The 20222-nt window shown below is 40.3% G+C and overlaps 1 protein-coding gene across 1 annotated transcript in view; it reads left to right on the top strand.

Annotated features, from left to right (window-relative positions):
• Positions 1-20222, top strand: part of LOC122791525 (extracellular calcium-sensing receptor-like) — a 115450-nt gene that overhangs the window by 77445 nt on the left and 17783 nt on the right. Inside the window, exon 2 of the mRNA XM_044059267.1 lies at positions 3906-4133. Coding sequence (XP_043915202.1) covers positions 3906-4133 — 228 coding nt within the window. The remainder of the gene's footprint in view (positions 1-3905; positions 4134-20222) is intronic.

The raw sequence follows: 20222 nt of genomic DNA, 5'->3' as shown, positions 1-20222 counted from the left end.
GGCAATCCTTCTGTGTGGCTCAACTTATAAGGAAAGACATGGCTTCAGGGTCAAAGGAAGTCATAGTGCCATTGTACTTGGCCATCATCAGGCCCATAATCAAGTACAGTGATACCATCTGAATGTGCCTAACTAGGCACTTACACCAATTGGAGCAGCTTCAGAGGTTTCTCACTAAAGAATATAAAGCATAAGACACGTGTCTTATGCAGACCAATTAAAGGACCTATTCCCTTTACTCCATCTCATATTATTTATTTTGAGCTGACTTATGCCTGACCTACAAGGCATTCTGTGATCTAGCTCTGATGAAAATATTACATATTCACAAGAAAATTTATACAAGGATTAGACGTTCCATGAAGCTGAACCATGTTTGTGTTTCTAACAGAACTTGCTAGAGACACAGATGCATATCCCAAAGGCTATCTAATCTATGGAATAAACTTCCCATTTTTGTAAAACAAAGCCCATCCCTCACTATCTTCAAAAAATTTTAATAAATGGATGGGGAACCATATATTCACTCCCAAGACACTGCCCACTGTCCCTTATGGACAGTGGCAGTCTGCAAAATGACACAGGGCTCCAACGCCCAAAGATCTGCTACCCTGATACTACTCCATCCTATGCCTGGGGAATTAAGATATAATACTGACATAGCCTGGGCATTATTGGATAGGCTTGTAAAGGCTCTTGTATAATTAGCCTAGTAATCATCTATGAACTTATAAATTGAAAGAGTTCTGTGTGGCTTTTGGTTTAATCACACACATTAAAGCCTCAAACTCTTTTCTTAATGAATGGGACAAAAATATTGACAATAAAAATTTTCAAGTAATATGCCTTTTATTCAGAACAAATGAGACCACCCTGAAGAACTTAACAAAACCATCTTGACAACTTTTAGTAGGCTGATGGCATTTTTGCAACTAGCTCAACTGTATTTTTGATAAGCATGACAATGAAGATTCTGATTTTAAGAAACAATGAAAACAATACATTTATAAGAGACTATAATTGTTAATTAAATAAGAATAGTGAAATGTACCACTAAACCTACGACACAAGGCGTTGGTCAAAATTCTGTTTAGGGGATGGTTGTTCAGTAAGACTTTCATGTTTCGGTTGTATCATTTCTCAAATGGATTCATTTTATTTCCATCATATGAAGGAATTCTACAGATTACACAATCAGACAATCTTCTGGCAGAGAATTAAAAAGCCCTGCCTTACAAAAGGCAGTTCAATATTCAATGGTGGAGACTGCAACAGGAATAGAATTTAACTGTGTACTGTTGTACACAATATACATGGTATTTGCAAAGTTTTCAGCATAGAATTAACTATTAAAGCTGGAACAGGTTTAATCATTTACAAAGTCAGAATGGTTGAAGGTACATTTACATTATCAGTGCTGCTTGGACATGATTCTTCCTGCAGCCAACAGAGTGACACATTATGAGAGATTGAGGGATGCCACCAGTGGGGGACCACCACTAACCTGCCCCCCCCATAACATCACAAATGTTTACCTTAATGCATACAGTAAGAGGGAAGCGACAAATCCTTGGTGGTGGGATTGAAGCTGGACATGTAGTTCACCCACACCTGTAGCTAAAAGACTGCCATCTTCTCGGGTTTTAATGCTGTACAGCATGGCGTACACTGTTGTCATCTGTGCTGCCTTCTCATGTGTATATTGCAGTGCACCCCCAGATGTGTCCAGACATCTGAAGCTAGCTTTCACTATACCAAACAGATGCTCTATGGTGTTTCTGGTTGCTGTGTATGCTCTATTGTAGGGCTCCTGTGCAGGGTTGGATGGTTCAGGGTATGGGGTTATTATCCATGCAGGTGGGTAATGACTCACCTGTTCTGGGGAATAAAAACACTTTTGGTCAGAATGGATATTTCTGAGAGGAAATCCTTAGATTGCATCGTAGCTGTGTTCCTGTACTTACCCAGTAGCAGTCCATCAGGTATTTCACCTTGCTGGAATGCAGCCCTGAGTCCACTTTCCTTCCAAATGGCAGCATTATGGACACATCCAGGATGTGTTGCCATGATGTTTGTTATACTGTCATCTGCTGCACACACTCAGCTTGGCAGTTGATGGATGGACAGCCCTTTCTGTTTATGTATTGGTCTGTTTTTGAATGTACTGGTGTCTTGATAGTTATGTGTGTGCAATCTATTGCACTGAGTACATGAGGGAAATTTGATATGTTGTAGAACTGGTGCCTTACATTTCTCTGTTCCATGGGGGTGGATGGGAGGTGTATGCAGTCATCCTCCTTGCTGCACATTGCTTCCAGGAATTTTGTCAGGATGCAATTAGCAGCTGTCTGTGATACTGGAATTTTGCCAGGATGCAATTAGTAGCTGTCTGTGATACTCCTGCAGCATCCCCAAATGTGCCTCTGGAATGTTCCCGATGCAAGTACTCCCAGGCTGAGACACATTTTGGTTTCAAGAGGGATGGGATTTCCTCACAGGGTCTGCACAGACATGTGTGGGGCACACATGTTACAGACAGCCTGCACCACTTGTCTGTCTAGATGATATCTGTTGATTATTTCCTGATCTGACAACTGGTTTGGTTTCAGCCTTGCTCTTAACTGTCTGCCTTCTAGGACACACAGCCACATCCTCATTTATGACCTGCATCACTGTAGCCTGTTGCAGTATATTAACAGCAGGCTACATTTTTAGATGTTTTTATTTTGTTGGTTTTGTTACAGATTTCACCGTGATCCATAGTATTTGCTTAAATTACTTGGGACCCATAAATTATGCACCCAGGATTACAGAAACAGAGTCAGCATGGCTATTTGTTACATTTGAATTGCATTGTGCGTGCCCAAAGTATTTTGAATCACACTTGCATGCTCAGAACCCCTAAAGATCCTATGCTGAATGCTTAAGTACTTGGTCTGCCCTCTGTGCATTGTCTGGAATTGTGTCCACAGCAGGTGCGCTGAAGTCTTCCTTTGGTGTGCTGTGTTGTCCCCAAATAGCTTCCATGAGCTTTACAGAATCCAGCCCACTGTTTTCCTAGATGTTCACCACTTCAGAAACACTGACAATGTTAGAAATATTCACTTCAGAATTCTTAGCTCAGATATTAACATAAATACGACTTCTTGAAGAGGGACAATTTTTACTCATATGGCTCCATACCTGTTGATCAAATGTCCCTCTATGGTTAAACAGTGTATTACTTTATCCTTCTTCAATTAAAGTCTTGAAGATTTCATGGGTTCACATTCATTTGCCATAGGGATAAGCAGTATGCCTCTTATCAATAAGGGAGTGAAGTCTGCTGACAATAATTCCTGGAGTGCATGGATATGCTATATAGAGTTCCTCATGCACCATGTAACAAATGGGCCTATGAACACAAATTACTTGACATAACACTGAATCTTGTGAATTGAGTACCATAATTAATTTGTAAAAGGTGCACATGACACTGCATAGCAGTGATAGCAGTTTTTTATTGTTTGTTCTATGTCCTGCTAAAAAAGAAAGGGAGAAATTTAGTGGAAGAGTGATTTATCTATTTGTATTCACATCTATGTTTAAATATTAAATTGTTGTATTTTTTAGTTCTTAGAAGACCTACCTGTATTTACTGTGCTCTGGCTTTTCACTTCTTTTTAATTATAGCAGCTTTTTCTACATCATTGCCCTGCTCTTACTTGTCTGAAAATAAATAAAAATGTAACTCTATATGCTACACTTGGCTAGGACATGGCTGAAAATGATCTTCTGACCAGCCCACGTCCTCAGTTAACAAATAATTAATTCATAAAAAAACAATTTTGGATCCAAAATGCTTAACTGTTTTTAAATTAGACTTTCATCTAATACTTTACCTCCATCTTGTTTAATCATTTTAGCTACTGTATTACTTGAAAAATGTGAAATTTGAAAATTCTGGAGGAGAGAAGATATTTTTTGATGCCAATGGTGACCCACCAGCAGTGTATGATATTCTCAACTGGCAAATATTTTCTGGTGGTGAGAGTAATTATGTACAGGTGGGAATATTTGATTATAATGCCCCCGATGGCCAACAAATCAAGATTAATGAAAAATCTGTCATATGGAGCATTGCATTTCCTCAGGTAATTAGCTGAATATAATTATGTAAACAGTTTAAGTTGTTAAAAAAGAAAAAAATGTAGTAATTAGACATTTTGGATTTCGGTATGAGAACTCTGTAATGTTTATAATGCAAAATTACATTTTAAATGGAACTTCCTTAATGCTGCCACTAACAGTTTTTAATGATTTTATCGTCACACTTAGAGATCATTCTTCCATTATTTTATGAGTTCCAAAGGAATTGCACCAAATTTCCTTTATTTTGTAATAGTTTCCATCCACAATCTGTAGATGTAGTTATAATATTCATATCGTTGCCGCTTGTGAGTTCCCATTTCGTCTAAATTTAAAAATGATAAAATGGAAACTGCCATATAAGGAGTAAATAACAGAATGTTGCTTTTATGAGTCTTGACATATGTTGTTTTGAATATGCCTTTACTTTGTCTAATAGTCCATATATCATTATATTACACTAACTTGATAGCCTATCTAGTCTTCCTATTAAGTGAATTTAATATGCTGAATTCCATCTATACCCAGATTTCCCTCTGGCTAATTTCCTTTTTCCTATGCCCTCTTGAATGGCTTTGTGGATTTATTCTTAAACATTCATTCCAATAATCCATAGAATACACAACCTTTTCTTTGAACTAGAAGTGTTGATTAGTCCTTAAAATGATCTACTTGTGGACCCACTTATGTCTCTGTCTTCCCTGTTCAAAGACAACCCTTCACATTCTTTTGAAGTGATATGGTACACCATTATTACATCATTCCTATTTCTTCTTGTTCCGACTGTAAAGTGCTGTCACTTCCCTACTCTCTGGTCATATAATTTTCCTTCCATTCATGAACCTTTCTGGTGACATTTCTCTGTAGTTCTTCTAACAGCTAGATATTCCTTTACTTGCATATCTTCCAGAATCGTACAGAGTATTCAGTGTCTGACCTGACAAGGGAGCTACAAATTACAAGTACATTTACTTCTGGAATATATCCCCTCTGTGGGTGCATCCCAGCATTCTACTTACTGCTGTCACTGCCTTCTCACATTGCTTTTGGTCATCCATTACAGATATGATTGGTATCCCCAAACCCATTTCCTCATGACTTGCTACGCATTACACACGACCAGCTGATACTTTGTAATATGGTTTATTTATTCTTAGAACAGTGGCTTGCTGTGCCTGCAAAGAATCTCAGTTGTCAACTTTCTCTCCACTTGGTTAACTTTTGGAAATCCTTTCTTAAACTCTTCCTACAACTACTATTCTTTTACTTTATCATGTGTCATCAGCAAACAGGGTAATCCTCTTCTCACTTCCCACTTATATATCAAAGATAAGCACCCTAAAGAGTACTGGTCCAAGGACTGACTCTTGTAGAACTCTACTACTCAATATCCTTAGCATCATCCCAGTCACATCAACACTCCTGCCACTGAACTATAGAGAAATCCAGTACATCCATTTTAGTCCTGACTCATACTCCTCTACTTTTCCTATTGAGTGGAAGGAACTTGAGTAGTCCAAGTAGATAACTTCAACTGGTATGCACAGTCAGGTTCATCTGCAACCAATTCATAAATTTGATTACATTTGATGGATAACTCCTTCTGGTCATGAATTCATGTCAGTTTTTGTCTTAAAAATTCTTGAAAAAAAGCATATCTAATCTGCTCCTTAAGTGTATTATCTATCAGCTATCCATTCCAGTAGTCCATCTCACTGGCCCACAGTGCTCTTCAAGAAAGTGAATGTTTGGAGATCAAAATAAGAGCTAATCTTCACAACCTGTTATCTGTGCCTTCTGTCTTCTCCAGGTCTTTGCTGATTATGATGACCCATTCACATCTCCCTGACATGACCCTGGACATTCCATACTATTGCCACTGAGCAAATAGAAATGTTATTCCCCAAATAGTCCTGCTCTATCTAGAAATGTTATTCCCCAAATAGTCCTGCTCCATCTAGAAATGCTATTCCCCAAATAGTCGTACTCCATCCTTGTAAAATGGTACAATACCTGATGTTCTCCAATTCTTGGGCACTTCTGCAGTGGTCAATGATCGATTGAATATCTCTGTCAGGATGTCTGGCTGCACAATGGTCCGGTTCCTGAGGATGTTAGGTAATAGCTCATTAGGTCTTTCTACTTCATTCTGCCTTCAAGCAGCTGGTTCCCTCTCCAGCTTTTCCTTCCCTGTCCTACGGTCAGTCAGCTCCTTCCTCAACTCTGTACTTTTTCTATTCCAAAATGACACTTTTCCCTAGTTTTTTTAAGACTGAAACAAACTATTCATGTAATGCATCTGTTTTCTCCAAATCCTCACTAAACTCTCTCCCATCATTTGCTTAGTTTGGTCAAGTCTGCTCTCCCTTTCCTCTTTAATCCTATATTCCTAAACAAAGTCCTTGTGCCCATTTTTTTATCCCTTCTGGCAACTTCTATTCATCTTGGTCCTTTGTTGTGCTGCCCTGTTTTGTTGGCCTTTTGCTGGCCTTTGTACTGCATCTAGTCCACCTCCCTGGCCCTTCCTTTCACCACCTTTAGACCTCAGTTTTGCACAAATGCTGTCTTTACAATTCTGTGTAGTCAGATTGGCCTTTTCCTCTTTTTGCTTTTTTGTCCTTTATTGTACACTTGTCCATATACCTCAGCATACCTCTCAACCTCTTAGCCCAAGAAACCTGGACAAATCCTAACATAATGGGGGGATAAAGGCCCAAAATAGGGATAGAGTTTAAATACTACTCTTATAAACTTAAGAAGATTGAATAGCAGGGTTTGTGTTAAAATGCATTTGATTTTCTAAAGGATATGAAGTCTGAAACTCAAATGTATGTCATTATTTTGTGATTTAATTCCTCAGATCAATCTAGTGATTTGTTAGAAAAACACAAATTTTATGAGGAAGAGACCAAAAATTTGAGGCAAAATCTGGACAAATGAGAGGTATGTACCTCATTACTCCATCTCTGACCCTTTCCTGTTCCTTGTTCACCTCTCAGTTATTTGGTAACTTCTAAAATTATCCTTGACCCTCACCCCAGCTAGGAATTATCTGCACTCCCAAAAATGCCACACTACCATTTTGTCTTTGCATTCTTTCCCTTCTCCTCCCCCTACTCTAACCACAGAGAGGCGTGATCACTGTTGGTGAATGCTGTCCTCACTTGAATGCCAATGACCTCCTCTGCCTTGGTTAGTACTACATCTAAAATTCCATTGTTTCTGGAACATCTTGCTCTAGTTGATGGATCCCCTTAATGGTCCAAAACCACAACTGTTGTCTGCTCTACTTTTAGACTGGTAATTGAAATCTTCCATTCTGCTCCTGACATATGTGGATTCCCTTGTGAGTATTACCCCCTTTTTGCATCAGTGTATGATTCTCTATTCCAGTCTCTCATCCTCCTCCCTTGATGCACCTGAACAGTTATTGTTGTTTGTCTTTCGGATTTTTCCCGGTAAGGGGTCACCACAGCGGAACTCTGGTCCGCTAATGATTGGCAGTAGATTTTTACGAAATGCTGAAGTGTCAGCTCGACACCCAACCTTCAACGAAGGCACACCCATTTATGTACGCATGTCTTTCGAACTCTACCCAACCACGGGGAGGACATGCAGACTCCACACAAAAGGCACTCCCAAGCCACGCCGAGAATCAAATGGGAGAACCTCTTGCTGTGAGGTAACAACGCTACTGCCGTACCACCGCGGCATTATGCACCTAAACAGTAATATACTAAATTGAGCTATCAGTTTTCACCACCTTCTTCTGTCATAACTGATGCAGTACTTGCACTAGGATCTGTCATTGTCCACTTTCCTGACACATTTTTGGTTTCTTATTCCTCTTCCTCTCTGATCTCATGTCTGATGTCTCTATCAGAACTGTGAAACTTGAAACTAGGGGCCTTGGCACTTCATAAATTAAACTGTGATCTTAATAAAACACAGAAAAAAATCAAAGCTACTTGTTATATGTTAAAGAATCTTTGTGTGGTGGCTTGCTGAGGGTTGGGAGGGTGGCCTAATGGTTAAGGTGTTTTGCTTTGGTAAGCACAAGGGTGCAGGTTTGAGTCCTCGGATAGGACAATTGATTAGGCAAAAATAAAATCAAAGGGCAAGTGGCTAGTACTAATCTATGAACCTATATTTCCTTAATGGCAGCAATGCCTACTTTTCCTTTCTTCCATCACCTCCTTCATATTCTTAAGCAGACTACCTGAATTGTTAATTATGATCTGAACCAGACTTGTTTGCTTCTCTGTTCTGTCTTCTGTATACTGTCTATATAACTGCACACTCAAATGCTTCTGTGACACTATGTTTTTTTTCCAGCTTAGTGTAAGGGTAAAACATTCAGATCAGGATCGTTATCAACAATTCAGTCTTTCACATTTTGTAGAGAACTTGAATATTTTTGTCGTGTGTCACCACCTCTCTAGATTCAGCATCATTCTTCTACATTCTTTGGCAGCCATACCTGACTATTGCAGGTCTGCTTTTAGAGACTCCATCCATCTCTTTAACGGATTTACTTGTCTTCTCCATCTCTCATCTTGTCTCTTCCATATCTGCTTTAAGAAATGTTCTGCTTTCCTGCATGTAACAAAACCACCTTAATGTTCTTCTTCTTAACCTTGTCTGCAACTGAGACTACTGTGGTCTCAGCTCTGATTACACAATGTCTTCATTTGTTCCACACCGTGTATCCTACAACCCATCTCAGGCACCTCATCCCAGTCACCTCTAGCTTCCTCAGCTGTTCTGCCTTCAATGCCAGATTTATGTGCTATATGGTAGTACCAGTGATGCCACTGTTTTGTACCCATAACTTTACAGCTTTGTTCGCAATTGTCTGTCACACACTACCCACAGTACTCTGTGTCATTTGCCTGCTGCACCCCTGAGTTTAGCTTTGACTTCCTCATTCCGATTTTATTTACACTCAGGAACATCCCACAAATACATGAAGCTGTTACCCTGTTCCTGTAGTTTCCCATGTGTCTCACTTTTCAGCATCTTCCCATTTCCCACAGTAATTGCCATGACCACTGTCATGTCTGCACTCAGTTTCATCCTGTGTGCCTTCAGTTTTGCATTACAGCCCCCTGTCATTTTCTGAAGTCCCAGATCAGAGTCTGCTTGTAGCGCCACATCATCTGCATACAGAAGATCTGTTGGTCTGTCCACTCTGACTTGTTTAATGCAGTCAGTTAATATGAAGAGGAGTACGCTCAGATCTGATTCCTGTTGCACACCCTCTCCTACTGGGAACCTCACTGTTATCCTGAATACTGGTCTTCCTTACCTCACTGGTTCTTGTATCTAGCCTGCACTAATTGTACTTTTCTTTGTGGAATCTGGAATCATCACAGCACTGCTGAAATATTTTTTTTTAGCACTTTGACATGTTTTCTCCATATATAGGAATGACAATTTACTTATCCTTCATTTCCAACTTCTCCTCCACTGTTTATCTCAGTGCAAACGTTGAATCTGTTGTACTATGAGTACAGACTGCTCATTTCTTTATGCAGTGTAAACAAATGGAGCTTTTCTCCCTAGGCCTCGACTGAAAATAGGTATTACCCAGTTGGACTCTGTATCTGCATTTATCAATAAGCCTGCATAACAATTTCATGCAGTGTGACAGGAGTTTAATACCTCCATACTACCCCAGTTGTAAATACTTGACACTAGGAATGCTTACTTATTTATGAATTTATTTATTTATTTATTTATTTAATGATGTTTACCAGGGTAGAGCACTAACCCATATCTCCATTTGTAGACTCAGCCCAGATTATATCGATAGTAATGAAAGTAAATTAAGATTAAAGGTATAACTAAATTATACAATATAGTGACAAAATATGACACATTTACAAGAAGGTTTAAAAAGAAAGATCAGGAGTATACAGTTCATAATACAGGTGTTAAGCGGTGAGGTAAATGTGATCCAACCATAAGAACAGACACAGTATATGCAAGTGTGGAGGGAACTTTTAGCAGTAAAAAGCAAAGAAACAGTAGAAATCTAAGAGCCACAAGAGCAGAGCTAATAACAGGAGAAGTTGATATTAGATATATAAAAGGGAATGGATAGAGCAGATGAAGAAGCACTGGGTATGAGTTTATATGTTGGAGAGGTTAGGAGATTAAGCAGTCAGTGTTTTCTGGGATGAATGTGATAGTGCTACCATGGGAGTTAGGTGACAGGGCCTGTGGTTTGACATGTACATTTATGTTGATCAGTTAGAGATTATTTCAGCTGAGGTCTGACTTGTTTAGAATTTCTGATTTTTAGTAAGATTGGGTCTTAATGACTGCCACAGTATAGGGGCAAGAACAGAGAAGGTGTGGTCTGTGGAATGAAGTTTAGTGGATGGGAGAATAGGGCCATTAGTGGATTGGCTTTTTAGTAATAGTTAGTCTCATTGTTAAGAAGGATTCATAGGTTCATGAACCTGTGAACCAATGATTGGCTTCTTAGCAGTCATTAATCTCATAGTTAAGGATGATGGTGTGACTTGGCATAGGAGTTTAAAGAAAACAGAGCTAAGAAGGAGGCTGGCTGTGTCTTGAGTATCCAGTTTGTCTTTTCCCATGTGTTGCAGTGATGGTCACTCACACCAAGGGAAGTTGATGATGTGTTGGCAGATTTCACTCGAAAGAGATTGCAAGGCAATGCTGTTTTATTTTGGTAAGGCAGTGGTGAATAGGGGTAGGCCATATTATAGTTGTGTAAGCAAGGCAACTTTTCCTAAGGCTGCTCTAGCAAGTTATAAGAGGATAACCAAAAGGATGTCAGTTAAATAAAAACCAAAAACCAAAGAAATCACTGAGAGCAGCTAAATGGAGCACGAGCCGAAGTAAAGTTTATTCAAACCAAAATCCAGAGATACATGCTGTGATAAACGCTACACAGTAAAATTGGCGTTTTCGTAAAACCTTCATCAGATAAACACACAAGAATGCCTTAACCTTATTTAAATATTAAACTGATTGTGATGTAACCAAGTATAATTGGACAACTAATTAATTAATTGAACTCCAATATGAAGAACGAAAAACAGTACTTTAAAAATGAATCATTTAAAACCTTAAATTAAACATGTTTTACAACTTTATAAAAACTAATTTTGTTCATTACATAAATAAAATCAATCATATAAAACTTTTGCATATATAACTTATTTGTCTAGCATAGAAAGAAATACTTAAATCAACTACATAGTGTGATATATAATTGTGTGTATTCAAATACATTCCGATGCTGCCCTCTAGAGATATAAAGAGTAATTACAATTTGGCAGCTCTTAATTTTAAAACAGGCGCAATGGAAAGCATATCATTGAACCCTGGCTTTTTAGAAGCATCTAACACAATCTGCCAGTAGAGCTCACTATATTCTAATCTCGCTTCCAACATGCCCCCTCTTATTTTTTTGGGCACTACTTCCAAGACAAAAAATGTAAATATGGCCTTGTTACAAACTGTCTTGTGATGAAAGAGTGCATTATTTGTGTTAGCCTTACTCATTTCATATAAATGTTCATAAATGAGTGTTTTGAGTTTTCTTTCTGTCTTGCCTATGTAAAAAGATTTACATACCTTACACAAGGCAAGATAGACCAACCCACTGGTATGACAGCTGTCCTTACAGTTCTAGTTCTACTAGTTATTTATATATGGGAAGCGTTAAAAATATAACTACTCTGTGAACAAGCGCCACATTTAAAGGTACCCAGTCTAGTGCCATGATGTAAAGTTCGTGAACCATGCCCAAACTCAAAAAAATTTTTAAAATTCAAATCCCTCCGATAAGTAAATTTTAGCTGGCTGTTACGTAATAGATCAATATCTGTAATTTCTTTAAATTTTTCCCACTCCTTACCAACAACATTTTTTATCACCCCTGAATCTCCATTGAAATCCAGAATATATGCATCTTCCATGACATTATTCATATTAGTATGTTGGGAGGGTGTTTCAGTAACTGGTGGATCAGAATCCTGTCCCAAAATGGGTGCGAACCTATTAGATCTACCTTCTAAAACTTCAACTTTACCAAGGCAATGCTGTTTTATTTTGGTAAGGCAGTGGTGAATAGGGGTAGGCCATATTATAGTTGTGTAAGCAGGGCAACTTTTCCTAAGGCTGCTCTAGCAAGTTATGAGAGGAAATGTGATATCTTTTGGGCCTAGAATAGGAGGTGGTTGAATTTGGATATTACTTTTTGAATGTAGTCATGGAAGTTGAGGAACTGATCGAGACAAATGTCAAGGGATCAAAATGATGGGGTGCAGTCAGTAAGAGTGTTTTCGAGGTCTTTGATATGGAGAGCACTAATGGCTTTACTGAGCATTTTCTTTGTTACAAAAAGTATGGACTGTGTCTTACTCTCTGGTCATGTGGAATATGTCACTCTCTCCATAATGTGATGAAGCTAAAACCTAAAAATACTGAAAGTTCAAAACACCAGCACCCAAAATACTAAATTTGAATGAGCAAACCACACATACAAGCCAGTACAACAAAGCAGTACTATACAAAACAAAAAAGCAAAAGTACATACCTGAACACACAAACAGAAGCCCTGTACAATATTAAATAACTACTAACTTACCTTACCCTCATCAAACCGGACTTACTAAAGCTATTCTAAGTGGGGGGCTATGCCCCATACCCTTCCAGATGTGGAAAGCTGTACCCCCCACACCCCCCTAACTATACATACCAACTCCGGGATTGCACTACAGTGGAGAAAATGGCATACACAGTTTCCTTAACTTATTGTGCGGAGCACACATCCACTACTGCTGAGAGTGTATGACATTTTTGCCATATTTGCTCACATACATCCTATACAAATTTAAAGGGACATACTGCATTTATAAATACGAACTATGGCTTCTTTATGGCATTATTAGTATTATGACATCGGCACTTTAAATTTCAGTCTTTCTGACACTCTGCATTCTGAATTTTAGTATTTTGACCTTCGATCTTTTGCACTTTCAGTATAGACACACACACAACACACACATTATATTATATTATATTATATTATATTATATTATATTATATTATATTATATTATACCACATTGTGAATACTGGTAAATATGTGAAGGCTGCCAGCCTAGCCAGATAGAATGTGGTACATAATGCTGTCATTTGTAAATATGAATGGAAACTACAAATTGTTTTCTTAAATGAAAGAATATGCTGTGAAATGTTGAACTTAAAACAATGTAGCAACATTGCCCTCTGCTGTAAAGATAGATAAGTCAAGCATTTCTTGTCTGTCCTTTGAAGATTAAAATTATTTCATGTCTGTCCCTTTGAAGTTAAAATTTGGAGTTGATGAGTCTGGAGTGAAGCATCCTGCCTGTTGTTTTAACTTAAGGAATATTTACTAGAGTTTACATATGGAATGTCTTTTATGGCTGTAGTTTCCTGCAGGTGCAAGATAACAAGAATGTAGCATCTGTCAGCCTGGAAACCCCAGGATAGTGTGAAATGATGTAATGGGAATCAGGACTGAAAATATCAATTTAAACAGAGAGAATCAGAAGGCATTAAGCATTTTGTCTTGACCATCCAACTCAGAGCACTGTCTTGCTCTTATGTAAGTTATCTTAGACTTGAGTTTTCTTTTAAGATTAGACTAAGTGTTTTTCTGTGATGTCAGAACTGTATTACTGAATTATTTTAAGTATTTCTGTGTGATTTCTGAAGTCTTTACTAGCACTGTGTAGTATAAAGTATTGTCTTGTGGTTTTAATTATTTATTATTAAATATTTTTAAAACCTTTCAACTGTGGCTGTTTTGTGTAGAGATAAGTTAAGCTATAAGAGTACATTGCATGTATATAAGGATCCTGTACCAAGTCACTCTAATAAGCCTTGACTGTTTAGTCACACAATCAGATAATAATATTATACAATAATAATTGGATACCCTTTTAAGGGCCTTTGAGTAGCTGATAAGTATTAGCTGGGTGGTGGCAGGATTTCTTCTGTATAGTCTGGGTAAAAAGGGCACAGCTGGAGAACCTGTGCCAGCCTTCCCTAGAAGTGTCTGTGTGGTTGTATAAACTCTTATCTCAAAGTGTATGTGTGTGTCAGCTACCTGGGCAGGGACACAAAGCACTGGTTGGACAGAGTGGGTGCTAGAGATTTTAGCTTGCCCAGCTGGCTGATATCTGGACCCTATAGCTGTGCCAGTGGGGAGTCTTATTGGGGACCTGGAGAGCAAGGGACTGACCAGCCCTAGACTGACTGTGATCTCTGTGTGCTCTTAAGGGAAATTGCACTTTACTGTGTGTATTTGCTATCCTTTACTCATATATGAGATGCCCTCTCTGGTGTTAGTGGTGAGGATTGAGGCTCCTTGATTGCTGGGCCAGGGCATGGGTTTCACATTTGTGGTGGCAGTGGTGGGATATCCACATCACATATTAATTTGGTGGCAAATACTAATTGGCTTGTAGTGGTGTGGGTAGAGTGAATCCTGTAGCTTGTGTACAGTGAACTTTGAAGGTGTTTTTGTACTCTAAAACAGCCACACAGTGAATACTCAGAGTTCAGGTCACAATTGTTTTATTTCTTTTGTTAGCTTACACCATGGTAAAGCTGTAACTGTGTTATCTAAAATGTCTGACATTGCATGTTTAATTATATTACTGTTAAAAATTGTCTATTAGAGTTTTTAAGCTAACATCTGAAACGTATAAGAAAAAGTTTTGTGAGCATAGATGCAAGGCAGATGAAAGTGTGTGTGAATATGTTGATGAATTGAGCACTTATTTCCATACGTGGGTGAGTGGATGTCAGGTCTTCACTTTTGAAGGGCTGGCAGACTTTTTGATGAGGGAACAAGCCCTTAGCACTTTGCCTGAGGACATGAGGATCTGGTTAGCTGATAAACAATGTGCTACTTCAGATGAGTTGGGGAAGAAGGGAGACCTATTCCTGGCAAGTAGGGCAGCCCTGCACATGAAGGGGACCCCCAGTACTGCTCATGGGTCTAAAGGAACCCATGGTGGGCAGCACAGACTGCCCCAACAGAATCTGCTAGTAGCAGGAGAAACCACTAGTCCAGGTACACATTCAGGAGCTAGGGTTAAATGTTTTGAAAGCAACCAGTGGGGCCATGTGGCATACAGGTGTCCATGGAGGCAAGGTGTGGAACAACAGGTGAGAGAGCCAAATGCCAATAGTAGGTTACCTTGAGACAACAGAGGTACTGAACTATCATCCCGCAGATGTCCAGATAGGGAAGGATTTGGATGAGGCAGTACCATGTGCTTATGCAGTTACATGCAGTCAGGCTAAGAGACAAGCATGTGGGTCTGGTAGCCTGGGGGAGACCCAGACAGACTGCATACTTGCAGCCAGGACTGGTGAGTTGGTTACTTCAGGGAGTGAGCTACACTGTAGCAGTGAGACTGAAGGTGAGGCACAGCTGCTTGGGGGTACTGATGGTCCCTTGGACAGAGTGACTACAAAGGCGGAGGAGAGAAGGAGTAACAAGGCTGGCAGTGAGGCACCACTGTCAGAGGATGCCAGACTTCCTGTGGAAGGGGAGCTAGGAAGGGTTACAAGGAGAGAGTTGAGACAGACTCGGCTCTCGGACCCTACATTGCAAGCCCTGAGGCAGGTAGCTAGGGAGGCACCTGATTCTCAAGGAAAGGGGGAATCTGTATACTGGGGCAAAGGGTTACTAGACAGAGAGTGGACCCATGAGGGAGGGCTAGAAAGTGAGAGAGAACAGCAGTTGGTAGTGTCTAGAGCTTAAAATCTGGTGCTTCTAGCCATAGCCCGTGATATTCCCTTTGCAGGTCATATGGGCATAAAACGTACAAAGAGGCATATTATGCAGAAATTCTATTGGCCTGGAATTTCCAGAGATCTAACAGGCTACTGCATGACCTGTGAGCAGTGCCACAAGGTAGGCAAGGCAGGAGACAAGGTGAGATCTCCTTTGATGCCTTTGCCTGTGATTGAGGAGCCATTTCAGAGGGTAGCTATGGATATTGTGGGTCCTCTGAGTACCCCAAGTTCCACAGGGAAAAATTATATCCTAGTGGTAGTGGATTGTGCTAGACGATACCCTGAGGCAGTGGCTTTGTCCTTCATTGAGGCAGAGAAGGTGGCAAATGCTTTGTTAGAGATTTTCAGCAGAGTAGGTTTCCCAAAAGAAATACTGACTGACAGAGGTGCCAATTTCATGTCAGACCTGCTGGCTTGACTGTGGAAGTCCTGTGGAGTGAAGCACACGAAGACCACCCCCTACCATCCCCAGCCTAATGGTCTTGTTGAGAGATTAATCTCTACAATCAAGTCCATGCTATGGGCATTTTCAGATCAGTTTAAGAGGGAGTGGGAAAAATATTTGCCCCATCTGTTTGCTTACAGAGAAGTTCCCCAGGAATCCACAGTTTTTTCACCCTTTGAGTTGCTGTATGGGCATAGGGTGAGGGGACCTCTAGATTTAATTCAAGATGAGTGGAAAGGTGAGTGCGAGACTCACAATCAGTCTGTTGTGGCATACGTCCTAAACCTCAGGACAAGGCTCAGGGAACTCATGGGCTTGGCCCAGGAAAACCTGGCAGAAGCTCAACAACAGAAAAAGGTGTGATATGACAGGAATGCTGGAGCTAGAGAGTATGCTGTGGGGCAGCAGGTAATGGTTCTCATTCCTGTCAGACACAACAAGCTGCAAGCAGCTTGGGAGAGACCCCTACAAGGTGGTAAGAAAGGTAAGTGATGTTAACTACATGGTGGAACTGCTAAACAGACAACAGGGGCACAAATTGTATCAGGTTAACATGATGAAACCTTACCATGATAGGGGGGCCCTTGTGCTGAGCATTTGCAGTGGATTGCAGGAGCAGTCTGAGGGAGATCTGGGGACTGATCTCCTTAGTGAGGCTCGGGCTGACACTTCAGTGGAAGTGGTAGCAATGTCCCAGCAGCTATCTCCTACCCAGTTTCAAGAAATCTGAGCAGTGTTGCAGGAATGTTCACTGGGAAACCAGGGTGCACCCACCTGTGGAAGCACCAGGTGGATACCGGACCCCAAAGGCCTATTAGGCAGGCCCCTTATAGAGTGCCTGAGAGAGTCAAACAGACTCTGGGGGAAGAGTTACAGGAGATGTTGGAACTAGGGGTGATTCAAGAGTCCAACAGTCCCTGGGCCTTCCCAGTGGTGCTGGTGTCAAAGAAGGATGGCAGTACCAGGTTCTGTGTGGACTACAAGAAATTAAATAGTCACACAGAGTTGGATGCTTACCCCATGCCTATGACAGATGAGGCCCTAGAGCAGCTGGGTGGGGCTAAGTATCTTACAACCATTGATCTTACCAAGGGTTACTGACAGGTACCCTTGACTCCCAGTGCCAGAAAGAAGTCAGCCTTTGTGACTCCTTTTGGCTTGTATGAGTTCACCAAGATGCATTTTGGGATGAAGAATGCCCCAGCGACTTTCCAGAGGCTGGTAGATCATATCCTAGCAGGAGCAGGAGAGTTTGCCCTTGCTTACCTAGACCATATTGCCATCTACAGCCATTCCTGGCCAGAGCACCTTCAGCATGTCAGGGAGGTGCTGAGCAGACTACAGAGGGCAGGGTTGACCATTAAGCCGAGAAAATGTCAGGTGAGTTTGGCAGAGGTCTCCTACCTAGGACATAAAGTGGGGAGTGGTAAGATAAGGCCAGAACCTGCCAAAGTGGAAGCCATTCAGGCATGGCCTGCACCTGTTACTAAAAATAAGGTGAGGGCATTTTTAGGGACAGCAGGGTACTAAGGAAAGTTTATCCCCAGTTATAGTACTATAGCTGCTCCCCTCACAGACCTGACAAGGAAGAACAGGCCAGATAAGGTAGTGTGGACACCAGCATGTGAGCAGACATTCCAGAAACTTAAAGAAGCTTTAGGAGGACCCCTGTGCTAGCCAGTCCAGATTACAGCAAATAATTTCTTGTGCAGGTGGATTCTTCAAACCATGGGGTAGGGGCTGTACTTAGCCAGATTTCTTCAGAGGGGGAAGAGCACCCAGTGGTTTATCTCAGTTGTAGGCTCCAACCCAGGGAGGAATGCTATGCAGCTGTAGAAAAGGAATGTCTAGCCATAGTGTGGGCATTGCAGAAACTTCAGCCTTATCTGTATGGAAGGAAATTCACTGTTATGACAGATCACAACCCCCTAATATGGTTAAACAGAGCCAGCCAGCAAAATGCCAAGTTGCTAAGATGGAGCCTGGGGTTGCAAGCATATGATATGTCAGTGCAGCACCGCAGTGGGATTAGCAATGCCAATGCAGATGGGCTCTCAAGACAGGGAATGGGGTAAGGTATACTCAGATAGACCTAACCCTCTCAAGCAGTGTTTCTCAAGGGTCACTTGAAAAACTAGCTTGAGTTCTCAGGGAGGGGGGATGTGAAGACTGGTAGAGATGTGAAGGCTGCCAGCCTAGCCAGATAGGATTTTGTACATAATTCTGTCATTTGTAAATATGAATGGAAAGTACAAAATTGTTTTCTTAAATGAAAGAATATGCAGTGAAATGTTGAACTTAAAACAATGTAGCAACATTGCCCTCTGCTGTAAAGAAAGCCAAGTCAAGCATTTCTTGTCTGTTTTTTGAAGATTAAAATAATTTCATGTCTGTCCCTTTAAAGTTAGAATTTGGAGTCAATGAGTCTGGAGTGAAGCATCCCGCTATATGTTTTTAACTTAAGGAATCATTACTAGAGTTTACATGTGGAATGTCTTTTATGGCTGTATTTTCCTGCAGGTGCAAGATAACAAGAATGTAATATTGATCAGCCTGGGTACCCCAGGAAAGTGTGAAATGATGTAATGGGAATCAGGACTGAAAATAGCAATTTAAACAGAGAGAATCAGAAGGCATTTAGCATTTTTGTCTTGACCATCCAACTTAAAGCACTGTCTTGCTCTTATGTAAGTTATTTTAGACTTGTGGTTTCTTTTAGAAATAGCTAGAAACTAGAAAGATTAGACCAAGTTTTTTTTCTGTGATGTCAGAACTGTACTACTGAATTATTTTAAGTATTTCTGTGTGATCTCTGAACTCTTTTCTAGCACTGTGTAGTAGAAAGTATTGTCTTGTGGTTTTAATTATTTATTATTAAATATTTTTAAAACCTTTCAACTGTGGCTGTTTTGTGTAGAGATAAGTTAAGCTATAAGAGTACATTGCATGTATATAAGGATCCTGTACCAAGTCACTCTAATAAGCCTTGACTGTTTAGTCATACTACCAATTGGATAATAATATTGCACAGTAATAATTGGACACTCTTTTAAGGTAGCTGATAAATATTAGCTGGGTGGTGGCAGTATTTCTACTGTATAGTCTGGGTAAAAGGGGCACGGCTGGAGAACCTGTGCCAGCCTTCCCCAGAAGTGTCTGTGTGGTTGTATAAACTCTTATCTCAAAGTGTGTGTGTGTCAGCTACTTGGGCAGAGACATGAAGTACTGACTGGACAGAAAGGGTGCTGGAGATTTTAGCTTGCCCAGCTGGCTGAGATCTGGACCCTATAGCTGTGCCAGTGGTGAGTCTTATTGGGGACCTGGAGAGCAAGGGAGCAACCAGCTCTTGACTGACTGTGATCTCTGTGTGCTCTTAAGGGAAATTGCACTTTACTGTGTGTATTTGTTATCCTTTCCTCATATATTAGACACCCTCTGTGGTGTTACTGGTGAGGACTGAGGCTCCTTGATTGCTGGGCCAGGGCACAGGTGTCACACACATGAACAGACAAGCATGGTTTATTTTATATGTTATGTTTGTGTGTGTTTGTGCATATGGGGTGCAATATATACACTGCATATCCCTTAATGCAAAGCACATTAGTTACATGATAGCAAATGATCTCTTAATGCTGTCTGAAAAGCTCAAGACAACAGACTGTGAATGAAACTCATCTTGTGTCATACAGTCTGGAAGTTAGAACCACATGCCTCATTCAGAATCAATGGGAAGTATTTCCTTCTTATAATCTTTTTGATTTTTAACACAGTAACATGACAAACTGCACATTTTCTATCCTCAGTATGTC

Source organism: Protopterus annectens, chromosome 17.part0 (genome assembly GCF_019279795.1).
Source record: "Protopterus annectens isolate FY-2018-M chromosome 17.part0, PAN1.0, whole genome shotgun sequence".
Taxonomy (NCBI): Eukaryota; Metazoa; Chordata; order Ceratodontiformes; family Protopteridae; genus Protopterus; species Protopterus annectens.
This window is presented reverse-complemented; position numbering and strand designations above follow the sequence as displayed.